The sequence below is a fragment of the Nycticebus coucang genome, chromosome 1 (assembly GCF_027406575.1).
Source record: "Nycticebus coucang isolate mNycCou1 chromosome 1, mNycCou1.pri, whole genome shotgun sequence".
NCBI classification, from domain to species: Eukaryota; Metazoa; Chordata; class Mammalia; order Primates; family Lorisidae; genus Nycticebus; species Nycticebus coucang.
Window position 1 is genome coordinate 178,020,841 of NC_069780.1, and position 15,729 is coordinate 178,036,569.

Below are 15,729 nucleotides of genomic sequence, written 5' to 3' on the forward strand. Positions count from 1 at the left end.
ACAACTTGTGTAACACAGTATATAATATTCGGTAAGGGCTAATATTAAAATTAATAAAATGAAAAATAAGTAGCAATAACAAATTAAAAAATGATATCTAACTATAATAATGTGGTCTTATTATACTGACCATTATTGCATATACTTGAAATCTAAACTAAATCATATACATTTCTATAACATTCTTAAAAAATAACTACATTATCTGAGGAAAAAAAAAATCACTTTTATCCAAAACTGAAGTTTCCATTACTGGAAACAGGATAAAAATAGTTCATTGTACAAGAATGTTGGTTACTTAAAACCCATGTTTGTGAAGAATATTTTATAGTTTTGGAAACATAGGAAAGGCATTATTTTAATCTTCTTTATCCATATTTTTTTCTTCCAAATTCTGGCCCCAAGCCAATAACCTCTTCGACCATTACAGAAGATCCTATTAATATATTATGACATTCTCAAATGTTAGTATATCATCTGGATAACCTAATGTTGTAAATACGACAATCTGAGAAAGTAGTTAAGATGCCTCTTATATGCAACCATATATGCCATTTTCAAGGAGAAAAAGAAAGAGGAAAGGCAACAAGAGGGGAATAGTCCATTTTTTTCTTTAATCGGATGTATAATATATCCTAGCACGTAGCTTTTTTGCTCCATAGCATTGCAAATAGTCTTTGTTCTTCTCTGTTCTTCCTTTGCAAACCTCCAGGGAGGTGTGAGCCTTTTTGAAATAGATTTCTATTCTCTTAAATAGAAGGTGAAATAATTCCAGATGATAAATAGCTCTGGGTCTGTTACCTAGGCAGGGGACCTCTCAACTCACATTGGGCTGTTAAAGGGAATTCCTAACCTTGCAAAGCAGTGTTCCTCTTCTTGCTCACATGGCAACAATTAAGCTGGGAACAAATGAGTCCCCTCAGGAGAGTGGAGCGGGATAGAATGTCAAATATTCTTGGGCATTCAGTGGCTTCAGAAGGAGACAAATTTGCATTATAACATTACTCAGTGTCATGTTTGGGTCTGGTGGTCTTCTGTCTATAACCAATAACTTAAAGATAATCTAATGGTTTTGTATTTAAAAATATAATGACCACTGTGATGCCCTCGAGAGCAGAATTAAGTAGAAACTGACCAACTACAAAAAAGAAAGCACTAAGTATTTTTTATGTTCACCAAGAAGAATCTAGCAAAAGTAGTTTGTTTTGTATATAATGAAATTATTTCAACCATAGGAATTCACATAAAAATTTCTTATATTCATTTCACCCAGGTCATCTAAGTGAATCCTGCATAAAAATAAAGTCACAATATTACTTCAGATTTGGAGTGATAACAGCTGAACTACATTACTGAACCATTCTACATGCTTTATTATCATAGATTTTAAAACTGACAATGAATTTTGCATTTACAAGGTTAGGAATTCCCTTTAACAGCCCAATGTGAGTTGAGAGGTCCCCTGCCTAGGTAACAGACCCAGAGCTATTTATCATCTGGAAATATTTCACCTTCTATTTAAAAGAATAGAAATCTATTTCAAAAAGGCCCACACCTCAGTATATTATCACACCAAAATATACTGAGAATGCCCTGTAAAAGAACATTCCCCTCTCATGTGAAGTGCGCCTAGAACTGGCTTTCAGAAGATTCTGTAGCTCCTGCTATAAGGATCTCTGTATTAAGCAGGGCGGACTTGTGTGCGACCAATTTGCCCAGGCATGTTTGAACAAAAGAGGATGTAAATGTCTTAACACAATAACTAGGAAAATGCCAGGAAGGCTGTGTTAACCAGTGTGATGGAAATGTGTCAAACGGTCTATGAAACTAGTGTATGGTGCCCCATGATCACATTAATGTACACAGCTATGATTTAATAAAATAAATAAATAAATAAAAAGACAGAGCAATAAAGACATAGAAGACATTTCAGGAAGTTTCTTGTTCCAGTCAATTTCAGAATAGAGATCTCATTCCCTGAAAAAGATTATGACAAGTCAATTAGTTACTGTCTAACTGTGTATACTCCTGTAGCTAAGAAAAGTGAAGACATAAATCCAAATGCAGGGCTTACAACTCTCAAAGTGGCACAGAATTGGCAGTGATTACCAAGAAAAAGAATAAGACACGCCAGGCAAAAACAGAAATTAATTGTCTATATACAGAATTTCTGTAGTATTCGTGACAATGCGTGGAAAAAAAAGGTAAAAAGGACAAGATTGTAAATAATAGAGAAATAATTTTTAACAGAAAATCTGTAGATAATCTCTAATTAGAGAAGTTTGGGAACAACAATCTGATTAGAACACTCCAATAAAATATCTGAAAATAAAAGAAATGATTGATTCACCTTCCATTCATCCTAGGACAAAATTTGAGTAAATAAACCCATCTCAAAAACTCAAAACTTCATGTAAGATTACTCTCCTTAAATATGAAGGAACAAGTTAGAGTCATTAGTTATTGGAGGAAAGCCCATCACGTGAATTTCTGAAAGTCAAATTCCAAAACAAAACCATAATCCTGAAGGAACAGAGAATTTAAAGAAAACACACACACACAAACTAGAGTCCTCAAAAAAATTCAAGAAAACCCTTTTTTTTTTTTTTTTTAATTTTTTTTATTGTTACAGTTTGGCCAGGGTTGGGTTTGAACTCACCACCCTCAGTATATGGGACCAGCACCCTACTCACTGAGCCACAGGCACTACCCTAAGAAAACCCTTTTTACAAAATATGAATGTGATTATTTTTAACAAAACACTTTAAGAAATCCTAGAAATTAATGTTTCTAGAGTATGAATATGTGCACACAAGCATGTTCGTGTATATTACCTTTGAAAGTGAAAAGCATATCAATAAATAATTGTAATATTAACTTATTATTCAAAAAATAGACTAATAAAAATGGAAATAAATAATTTGGCAAAGTACATATGATATAGGGAAGGCACACATGGTCTAAACTTTCAAGTGCGAATTCTAGATAAAAAGCATAGAAAACAGGATAGGAAATAATCATGAAAATAAACATACATGAAAATTCCTGAGTGCTGAAGGAAAATAGTTTCTGAATTGAAAAAAATTCCTGAATGTCTAACCCCCAAAAAGAAACATCAACATATGTAAACTCACAAATGGAGATGATATTAAATACGCAAATACAAATAAACAATTACTTGGAGATAGTGTTCTAAATAATTAGAATACCTAGATAAAAACAAGAAAAGGAAAATAAAAAGGAAACAAAAGAGGGTCTATACCTACAAAGAAAATATAATCAGACATCAAGCTGATCTTTGGTTTGTAGAAGACAACGAATAAATTGATTTAGAAGAAAATGTTTAATGCCTTGAAAAATATGAAGAGAAATTATTTCCAAGTTAAAAATAACATAACTAGACAATAATACATAAGGATAAAATAAAGGCATTCTCTTGAGATTTTGTCTCAAGAATGGCTCTGTCATAGATCCATTCCTAAGCAGTTATACCAGTTATCTCATATGAGATTGGGGTCAGCAAACAAAATAGCAAACTAAAATAGAAGAAAATATATCCAAGAAATATTGTTTCCAAACAAGTAGATGAATAGAGAAAAGTTCCAGGTTGACAATTGTTGAGCTACTGTTGTTTGGATTAGGAAGAAAGAGGCCTCCCAGAAGGAGGTAAGTAGTGTGAAGAGTAGATGCTGGGCGTGAGGAGTGGAGTGAGTTTAAGCATATGAGAAGAAAATGGTATTTCAACTTAGCTACTGCTAAGTTGAAAGAGGACAGTAAATAGCCCAGAACAGTGAGGTATAAAGGATGATTCTTCTATTCCTTCCTCTGAGTCTCTGACCAGGATATAAATACATAGTAATAAACAAAGAAAAAGAGAGCCCAGAGGAACAGAAGGATAGAGGAACTAGATTTTCTATTCACTACAACAAATTGTAAATCAGAATTTCATAATCACCATCTACATCTTGGAGGCTGTAGAAAGGACAAATCAAACAGGAAACATGTCCACTGCTTGAAAGAGCTTATAGTCTTGTGACAGAGTTAACATGAAAACAAATAGTCCAGCACATTTCTTCCTTTTCACTCTTTCCATTCATCTCACCCAGGTCCATCTGCAAAATAAAACTAAAAAACTAAAAAAAAAAAAAAATAGTAATCACACAAGTATTTGGTACTATTTTACAATGGAACAAAAGTATTTACATTCTTATAAATATTATAAAAACAGTGTAAGTATTTTTATTTTTTTTAATGTTTTAGCATCAACTAAGCTAAAATCTTGGAGGTCTTTTAAATTGGTAAAGATTCTCCAGAGAAACAGAACCAATAGAATGTTGATAGATATAGACATAGACACAGACACAGATATAGCACAGAGACAGACACAGACATAGACACAGACATAGACACAGATATAGACACAGAGACAGACACAGACACAGACATAGACACAGATATAGACACAGAGACAGACACAGACATAAGCATAGACATAGAGACAGATACAGACATAGACATAGAGACAGATATAGACACAGACATAGAGACAGATACAGACATAGATATAGAGACAGACGCAGATATAGACACAGACAAAACGTAGGCACTGACAGAGACGTATAAAGAATTTTGTTGAGGAATTGGCTCACATGATTATGGAGGCTGATTAGTTGCAAGAGATGCACTCAGCAAGCTGGAGACACAAGAGAATAGATCCAGCCCAAAGACTAGCAGTTTTAAGTCCCAGGAAGAAGTTAGGTTTTACAAGTCCAAAGGCAAAAGGGAAATTAAAAAAAAAAAAAATGATTTTCAAATGAATGTTCAAGCTCAAAGGCAGTCAGGCAGGAGAAGTTCGCCCTGCTCACAGAAGAGTTTGCCTCTGTGTTCTATTCCTACCCTGAGCAGAGTAGAGGTGTTCCACCCACAATAGGGAGGGTCATCCATTTTACTCAGTCTATTGCTTCAAGTATTACTCTGATTCAGAAACTCCATCACAGACACAACCAGAATAATCCTTGGTCAAGTCTCCGGGAAACTCATGGCCCAGTCAAGTTAACACATAATATTAACCATAAGGCTGACATATAAAAAGAGACTGAATTCACAAATTCCTTTAGGACAGATTCTTTAAAATATAGACCATGAAAACTGTGGGGAAGAAAGAGCATGTGATGTCTTAGTGCTATGATTTTAGAAAATGGAGATCAGGAACTACAACCTATGATTGAACTAAATTCAAAACCAAAGATACATACCACTTGGACTAATGTTTCACTGATCGTGTAGAAGCAATGGCACTACAATTCTATTGGGACAAGGAAAGCTGTGTGGAGTTTGCAAGTCAACAAATATCATTCAGAATTATAATAAAGTATACTCTTTTATTTAACACTTTCACATATAAATGTGACTAAAGTATTCGTGATCAATTTAAATATGCTATAAATTCATATTTATTGATAGGGAAAAATATTTACAATAGAATCTAAAAAATAGGTTGTAGAACAGTATATATAGCACTTATGAGTTCATGATTAGTAATTTGCAGGGTTGGCCACCAAATAAGAAATTTCACTGGTAATGTGTTTGTGATTTATGAATTTTCCTATTTTCTGATTTTTGCTTAATCTCATAAACTTTCTTCTCAGAAAACAAAAGACAACTCCCCTGCTTAAAAAAAAAAAAAAAAATGAGTAAACATATTATAACCCCCAGAGGATAAGTCAATAGAAAAAGAGGGAAATATCTTTTTTAAGGATAGAGGATAGAAGGATAAAGGATAAAGAAACTAGGGTCTTAAATATCATTTTATAAGCAAAAAATATATTAAAATCGTATTTTTTTAAAATTCCTTGAAAAATGATTTGAAATACCTTTTTATTTTTTAACCTTCTCATAACCACCGTCCTAATTACCTCATAAAACCATACGTGGTAATTGTCCAAGGTTGTTATTCTCCATCTCTCTCTAGGAAATATGTCTAATTCTAAGAATTAGGGACTACATAAAGAGGTAGTTTTTATGTTAAGTGTTTACATTTAGCAGTAAGCTGATAAATTGATGACATTTGTATAGTACATGTATATATCAGACTCACATAAAAACACACTTACTCAGATATGGATTAGTAATTATTGAACATAATTTTTGGTGTTCACACTTCAAAATCAGCAGTTTTTTCTCTCAACACACCCCATGCTGTCTCATTCCTGGCAAACACCCCCTATCTTGGCAAATGGCAAATGAATATAAAATCAAAGTGATATGAAAAGTGCTTTTTTTTCATTTTACATGCACTTTTCAACCCAGAGAAAATAAAAATAAATTCCTTCTTTTGTGTGTAGCAGTTTTTAAAATATAATCAGAGAGATTCTAGTAAACATTTAATTTTCAATTAGCTTTCTCAAAACTTTTAAGTGCTGGAATTCAAGATTGACTTACTCTCTGAAGCTGGTCCTCTGAGTCTTTTTAAGCCTCTTTCAGCATCTCATTTTCATGCACTATCTGAGATGATTTAGAAAATGCCAGAACATAACAACACCATTTCCATAAAACAACTGCCTGGACACTGTCTGTTTCTACATCCATCACTTATAGAACTCATTTCCAGGAGTAATTTTAATTTAAGTGTCAATACTAAAAGATGGTGTTATTGGATTTGGCAGTGTCAACCAGTAAATGTAATCAGTACCTACTTAGAAATAGCTTATATTTAGTAAATGGAATAAGGAATATTCTGGCTGTTATTTGTAAATTTTTATAACAAAATTTATTTTTTGCGGAATTATTAGCTTGCTGTATGTGTAGCTTAAAATGATTGTATAAAATGGCATCATGTGATTTTTTTTCTAGTTAACACAACCCAAACATGAGAGGAAGCATGTGAATTCTTCTGAAGCCTTTCTTCCTTTATGCAAATGAAACTAAGAGCTGCTATACAAGTGTCAGCTCAGCCTGAATTCTATTGCTTGAAGATTTAAGAGTACAAGTCTATCTATAGAGATAATATTTTGTAATCATTCAAGATTTGACATTCTTCAATATTCATAAAAATTATTGTATTTTTATCTTGATAGTTACCTTTTTTTATTATTATTATTGAGACAGCATCTCACTTTTTTGCCCTCTGTAGATTGCTATGGTGTCATAGCTCACAACAGCCTCAAACTCTTGGGCACAAGTGATTCTCTTGCCTCAACCTCTCTAGTAGCTGGGACAACAGGGGCCCACCACACACCAGGCTATTTTTTCTTTTTTTAAGCAAGCCCAGGCCAGGTTCAAACCCACCAGCCCTAGTTCATATGGCCGGCACCCTAACCACTGAGCTACGGGCACCCAGCTGATAGTTACCTTTTTATTTTAGGGAAATAAATGGGGAAAAAAAATCTACAAAAATATACATATGCATGCATGCACACAAGTGTACATGTTCATTGTACATTGTTTATAAAAGGATTGACATTACCCAATGGATTAATCAACTTCATTGAATATATATGATGCAGATATTTAAAAAAAATAATTTTGAAGAATTTCAAATGATACTTTAAAATGAATATGGTATTATTGAAAAGTATGAGCTCAGTTTCTTACATCATGCATATTTGGGTATATACAGATATAAAATCACAGAATTATATATAATCGTATATGAATAATCCGTATGTATATGTTTGCCTTTATAGTTACATGCATTTATATATTTATGTAAATGAAATACATAAAAATAATAAAATAAGTTATCTCTAAGTAAAAAGATGATGAGGATTTTCATTTTATTTCATCTTATTCTCAATTCATATTATTTTCATTTTGAATTAAATAATTATAATATCCAACATTATGGTAATTATCATTTCTTCAATATCAAATTGATACTTAAAAAGGATGTGTACTTTATTCTCATTACCTGAATTTGCCCGAATCAAGTGGCACTGAATAACTAATTTTAAATATTTCCCATTAGTTAATTTACAAAATATTGGATGTGATCTCCTGTAAGCTATTATAACATGATAAATTCCCCTAAAAAATATAATCCTCTTAAGCACTTTACATTCATCAAATTCATTTTTAGTTCAAAAGTTTAACATATTTTCATGTTTCCTCTGAATCATTAATCTCTCCAAAACTCATATTTAAATTAGAAAAAAAAATTGGAAAATGAAAAGTAGCAACAACTGAATTTAATTTATTTTTATGTCAACATGCAAAGAAAACATTTTAATTTTATCTAAATACAGGATTTGAGGGGGCTTTTTATTTGTTTGGTTGGTTTGTTTTATAATCTACTTGGATCACACAGAAGAAATTTTCTTGGAATTTTCACAAAATTACCATATATTCTTTTGAGCTGTTGGCAAAATGGATCCAGTTCATAAAGTCATTCCTTTTGCACTGAGCTTTTCCCTAACTCATATATTTAGATAAATTTGAAAGCAAAAGCAATACCCAGTGTGTTGAATATCTTTAATAGTATGGTTAAAATTTATAATTTGAAATTCCTAAGTTCAAAGAACATTTATCTGCTTCTTGATTTTACACTTGAAACTCCCTAAGCTTCCCAGCACTTTGTAAACAAAAAAAAAATTGGAGGACGAAAATATTTCTTCCTATCATTCTAAGCAATTTTCCTTATACTTAGGTAAATGAACAGAAACTTTTAAAAGAAAATCCAATGTTGTACCTTCTTATTACTAACATATTTTTTCAATATTCCACTTAACCAAGTATAAATCCTTATGCTTATAGTCTTATACAAATAGACAGGGTAAATTTTGAAGTAAATACAAATTCACAAAATGAATACATTTATTTTAAATACCTTAATTAATTTAATGATGATGTTAGTTTACAGGAGTGTCGTGCCAAAGAGCAAAGATGGAACCATAGATAGACGGTTGAGGTTCTATTTAATGTTGCTGTATTTGTGCTTTAATATTAATTACTAATACAAATGCACAAAAATCTTATTTGCAAAAGGATATTTATGTAATTTAAAATATTTTCAAAGCTTCTTTTCTGTTAATATAATTAAGAGAAACAGAATTCATTCATAGCTGAATTGTTTACAAGAGAGCAGCACTTATAGTCAAATTTTAAGTCATAGCCCAAATAGTTACAGGCACTGTGAAGTTTAACATTTTCTCTGGCGTTATCCATTAACTGGAATGAGATTTTAAATATAAAAACAAAGATGCTGAAATCAGATGGCTGTACCAAAATGAGTGGGAATAATTTAAAACATCGTGAATAGAATCTGAAAAAAAAGTAATGTATATCACATTAGTTAAAAGAATACATATTACTATGTTAATATTTATAAATACACTTTTGTTACTTAGAATAATATATATTTATAAGAATTAATACTCTTTGAAAAGCCTCTATAACATCTTAGGTTAAAAACAATTTGTAAACCTGTAAGACTATGTTCCTTTTCTATGTATTCTTGGACCACAATTTGAGTGACTCTAATTTGATAGAACGTCACAATGATACTTTCTTTCTCTTTGTCTCTGCTCTTTATTGCTATTAATGTGCACCTTATTTTATTCTATAAAACAATGAATCATATATATGCTGAATTTCAAAAAATTAGCTTAATTTTATTTTTCTATATAATAAGAAATATTGTGCATATGGAATTAATTATAACCATTTGTGAATATGAAAGGATAATCAGAATTTCTAATAATTATCTGGCTAATATTGGCTAACTCATTCACAGTCTGTTAAATTGAGATGCTCTAGAGTTTATAAATGAGAACTTGTTAGTATCCCACATCTCTCTTTTCTTTTCAAATGAAAAAAGACTGTTTTCTGAGTTACTTTACCTTGTTTTCCACTGGAATCAGGTCACTGATTTCTGTTTTCAAGACATTTAGAGGGCCTTTTAAAAATATATATTTATGAGTTAAGTTATTTCTCTTGTGATAATCATTTAAAATGAAGCAAAAAGTACACTTGAGATTTGTGCATTTTGCTTCATGAAAATTTTATTTCCAAAGGGATACAAAGGAACTAGACATAAATGTTCAAATTTACAATCCTGTTGATGTATTTGGGGCAGGACTTTTGTGCTGATCTCCATAATGCATCAAAACAGGATGAAAAGAGAGAGATGGATGAGAGAATGGAGATGCGATCTATGTGATAAAGAGAGTAGATTAGTAGGTAACTGGTGGGATGTCTGAGATGCAAGTATTCCCTGTGCATTTTTTCAACTTTCTAGGTGTTAAGATTTCATAATCAGAGAGTTGGAGAAAATAACAAAAAACAAGAGAAAAGAACTGAAGGTTTCATTTAACACTTTTGATTAAATAAATTATGTTGCAAAATAGGCCTTTTTAATGCAGTAACATCCCTTTAATGGTTCCCTCCTTCTCTTTCTCTGTCTCTGCCCCACCAAAGCTCCATTCTGACTTAGACAAGGGCGAGGGCACCGTGAAATACACCCTCTCGGGAGATGGCGCCGGCACTGTGTTCACCATTGATGAAACCACAGGGGACATTCATGCCATAAGGAGCCTGGACAGAGAAGAAAAACCTTTCTACACTCTTCGTGCTCAGGCTGTGGACATAGAAACGAGAAAGCCCCTGGAGCCTGAATCCGAATTCATCATCAAAGTGCAGGATATTAATGACAACGAGCCAAAGTTTTTGGATGGACCTTATGTTGCTAGTGTCCCGGAAATGTCTCCTGTGGGTGAGTAGGCAAAACAAAACTGTCCCATGCTACAATACCTCTTCAACATTTACTTTTTCAGGTTGGCATAACATCTTACTTATAACACAACAGTTTATTCTTCTGTGGTAGAGGAAATAATTATTTTTAGATATTCTTTTTTTTCCTATTTTTTTATTCCATTATGAAATTAATCCTGGGAATACATAGTATTCTTTACTATTTTCTAGCCTGTGGATTGACCTGAACTCATAGAGTCTGTACTTTAAGTACAAAATTTATTTTTGCAACAGTTCTAGATACCTACAGTGCTGCAAATAACTACCACACACGACCAAATACCAGATAGTAATTTTTAGCTCAAAGCAAATTATCTAAAGCCTGCATCGCATCTGACCTAGAAGTGGCCCAGAAAGGAGTGCATGGCAGGGGTGATATTGTTTCCTTTGTGGGTATAAGTAACCCATAGTTGTCATGCCAACAAACGAAAGATGAAATGACATTGGAAATCTATTATTAGAATAAATTCGCAATTAGACTATAGTAGCATCATCATTTGTAAAATTTAAATTTAATAAGAATCTGCATTTCAATATCAGCCTAAATTTATGAAGTTCTGTGATATGTACTTTATTAGGTCAATAAGTTAAGGATTCCATCATTAATAACACATTTCAAATTACATTTTTTATTCCTCAGTCCCCAACACTAATCCCTTAATTTATTTCTAAGTGACTTCTGGTTTTTATCACATTTGAAAGATAAATCTACCCATTTCCTTTGGGTTTGACTTAAATCTCTCTCATGAGAGGCATTGCTAACATTTCCTAAGTCGGACACGTCTCAGATGGCTCCCACTGCACCTACCACCATGAGGACTCACAGCGAGCCCTGTGCAGGGTACCCAGAGGGCAGAAGGAGGTTAGATTTACTACATAGATTTACTACACATGTACTTGAAATTGTGTATGTGATCTTAAAGGCATTTAAAGACCATATTCTCTCCTTGAACTGAGAAATAGCTCAAAGTAGTTCACTTAGATTTCAAGTTTGAATGTGCATACCAGGAGGGCAGACCCGTTATTAAGTTTTTGCTACAATTTGTGAATTTCCTCTAAATCTCTACAGCTTTAGAAGTACATTCGGGAAGTGTATCTTATTAGAAAGGAGTCTCCGAACATGGGGATGACTATATTTTAATTGTGCCTTGACATCACAGGGGGAAAAAATAAAGATAGCAATCTGAAAAAACTAAGGCTTTTAAGAAGAAGACATGATATTTAGTAGATATCTAGTTTAACTCAGTGTCTGCTTCATGTAAATTAGAACTGTTGACATAAATTTATGAGGTCAGTCATTCATTATTACCAAAATAGCATTCTTAAAGCAAATACACATATCTTTCTAAGGAATTAGCCGAACGATTAGGTCTTTGGTTGTGCTGATTGAAAAAAAAAAAAAAGGCTATAAGGTTAAAGCCCTTGTAAAGAGGTTTGCAACTAGTGTCTGAAGAGTGACATACGTTTGGGAAATCTGAAGCATAAGTACGTGAGAAAACAAAGTAGTTCCAGTTTGGGGTATGGAGGTGGCTATAATTTACTATGCTGTCATAGATATAGGGAGAAATGAGAAAAAATAAATTCTTTAAAATGGTTTTCCATACACAAAACACTGAAATTAAATAATTAAATTGCTTTTCAATACACCACTTTGTCTTCTTTTATTTTTAATAATGGAATGATATTTCTTTTGAATGTGAAACTATACCACACAGTATGAGTTCAGATATTCTTAGACAGCATTTACATAATTTGTAATTTGCAAATAAATACAAAGAATTAAAAAAACCACTTATGAATTAAACATTAAAAATTAAACGTCCACATGCATTAATTTTATCATTCCCCACAACCCCACCTATGCACATAAACCAATACAAAATACAAATGATCCAGTTAGACTTGTGGTATCTGATATTTCTGCTTTTACGTGGCCAACCTACCTAAACCCAAGGAATTACTGGCATCCAGAATTTATATTTTTGTTCCTAGACTGCTTGAACTCCATTATCAAGTACACTCTTCCTACCAGATGGAAATGGTTCAGTGCTTTAATCTAAAAGATTATTCTTTTTCTATTTCCTTTTTTCATGAAATCTAGGTAATCCTGCCTCTGTATATATATTTTTAATATTAAAATAATTTATAGTGAAAACCATATGGAACTTTGGTGTATTGACAGTACAGCAATTGTTGCAACAATACCAACTGTTGATTATAGATATCCACATTTGAGGTATTTTCTAGGAAATAACTTTTCTTTCCCAAGAAGTGAAAACATTGCTATTTCAATTTCAATAAAAGAAAAGAATTGCCCCTTTGAAAACACATGTAGTGAAATAACTTAATATATGACACAAAACAGAAGATGAAAATATCTTGCAAAAAGGAAATAATGCATATTACTCAAATGTCAATTTACAACAACAGTTATCTGTGGAACTGTGAAGAACCTATGAACCACAACAACAATTAAAGTGAAAATTACACAGAACATAAGTACACCAAGGGACAGATGGGATAAGGGTCAAGATCTCAAAGGAAGATCAATACTTAAGACTTATTGCACTATGGAATATATATAATTCCCTAAAATTGAAGAAAATTCTAATGATTCTATGAATTGTTTCAGAGAAAGCTCAATCTCTTTCTAACGTCTGCTATACCCAATATGCCATGAAAGTAATATTCAGAGATAAAATGCTTTTTCTCTGACCTGCAGAAATTATTTAATGATCCAGATATTCCCCAACTCAATACTACTCCTTGAAGACAAATTTTGACTATATGAATGTGGTCTTAATTCTTTAAAATCACTAGAGTAACAGTGAAATACAGTAATATACCCTTTTAATATCTAATGACTATTCATCAGTAGAATATGCAGTTTAAGTTTCTTGAGTTAGAGTGCTGATAGGTTTAGAGTGCTTAAAGCCATATTCACATTTGAATTATCTTCCTCTGCCTGAGCTAAGCTATTTTGAGATAGCTGATTAGACTATCTTATAGTAGATGTCAGTGGTGAATCATGATTTATGTAGTAACACTTAACCATTTCCTAAGCAATAGTCAGGACCCCAGTGATGTAACTAGAGATTTGCATTTCTTCTTTTGTTTAACCGCTATATAACCGTTCTATAACCTTGAACAGTACTGCGTTCTATTGGATTTTTTTGTGTAAAAACTTAACTCCTATATATAAGAAAGTAGTAATGACTTCCAGGCTCTTTTGAACTGAGTTTATCACAAACAATTTTACTGTTTTTCTTGATCTGGTAGTTGCTAAAACATCTTTCGAAAACTTACATTTAACTTTAAATCACAGATGACTTGGTTAAGAATTTGGAATACTTGTATCACATTCATATATTGTATTACATAATTTAAGTATGCAGATCCCTGCTTAAAAAAAATCTGAGGAATAGGTTTCTCTGATCTACTATGATAAAAAAAAAAAAGTGGGTAAGAGAAAGTGTAAATAAAACAGGGCACACGCAAAGGAAATAAACCACGGGCATAGGAAACACAGTTAACAGATGTTCCCTTAGTCATTTTTTAAAAAATTCTATTTTGTTTTACATGAAATTTGGTAAGAAATGCTATGATAAAATTTTTGGTGGAGTTTTTAAAAAATTTATTAATAAGAGAATATTTTCTACACAGCCATATTTAAATAGTGTATCTTCAGGAAACAAAGGGTCAAGACCATGACTATGCTTTACATTAATTTATTAAATTATTATTAAAATTTAGAAACATACATATATCTTCAAACTTCCTTATTTTCACAGAATTTCATAGACAAACCAAGAAGTAATAAAGTAGATATATTCTCTTATCATAAGCCAGCCAGGAACAGAGAGCAGCTTACTAGCATAGTAGAAACAGGTGAACTATCCTAAGTTTCAATCTATACCACACATGCAGAACTTTTGTCAAGAGGTCGGGGATAGAGTACGGACTATTTTCTATGCATAAAGGCATCTTCTTGTACTACCAAAATACATCCTTTCAAAAATAATTAGCATGAATGAATTATTACAATTTTACCCCTAGACATCATTCTAGCTTAATCACTTGCTTCAATGTCTTATATAATAAAATGTTCAAGCTGAAAATCACATTTTGTATTAAGATATTCTCTTCTATTTTCTTAAAAAGAGAGGGGGCAAGACACGACTGCAAGAGGAACTTTACCTAAAAAACGCAATCAGTGTAACCTGGCTTATTGTACCCTCAATGAATCCCCAACAATAACTAACTAAATAAAATAAAATAAAATAAATAAAAGAGAGAGGTACCATACCTCTTCTTGGCTTCCATAGTCCTAACATTTTTAAATATTTGCGGTAGGTTATTTTTTTAGAATGTTCCTCTCATTGGGAGTTTGTAAGATGTTTCCTTATGTATGAGTTAAGGGTACACATCTTTGTCTGGAACATGACAAAAACAACTCTTTATTGTCCTTATTATATCCCAGTGGGTGGAGCTTGGGTTTGGTTTGTTTGGTTCCAGATAATGTTCATTTTTATTACTTGAGGAATATCGTGTTTGACTTAGCCATGGCTGCATAACACATAGCTGAAGCCTTAGAGGTACAAAACAGCAAGTACCAATGTTCTCACAGGGGCACGGATGTCAGAAGTGCTTCTACTGGGTACCCATGGCTCACAGTTTCTCAAGAGATTTCAACCAAGATATTGGTTACTGTAATTAAGGCAGGGAAAAGTCTACTTCCATGTATGATTATTAGGAGGCCCCAGTTCCTTGCTCCACGCATCTCTCAGGCTTATATTGTAACATCATAACATGGTGGCTGGTTTCCCCAAGGATGAGCTCTAGAAGGAAAAGCTAGAAAGGAGACATAGAACAGACCAAAGCCACAGTCTATTTATAAGCTAATTTTAAAAAGTGACACTCATCCCTTCTGTCATGTTCTAATTTCCAGGGGCTAGGATTGCACGAGAGCATGGTCACAAGGAA

At 32.5% G+C, this 15,729-nt stretch overlaps 1 protein-coding gene across 2 annotated transcripts in view; it reads left to right on the forward strand.

Annotated features, from left to right (window-relative positions):
- Positions 1 to 15,729, forward strand: part of CDH12 (cadherin 12) — a 439,546-nt gene that overhangs the window by 199,551 nt on the left and 224,266 nt on the right. For both annotated transcript variants that reach the window (XM_053596561.1, XM_053596569.1), the window contains one exon: positions 10,414 to 10,708. In XM_053596561.1, coding sequence (XP_053452536.1) covers positions 10,414 to 10,708 — 295 coding nt within the window. The remainder of the gene's footprint in view (positions 1 to 10,413; positions 10,709 to 15,729) is intronic.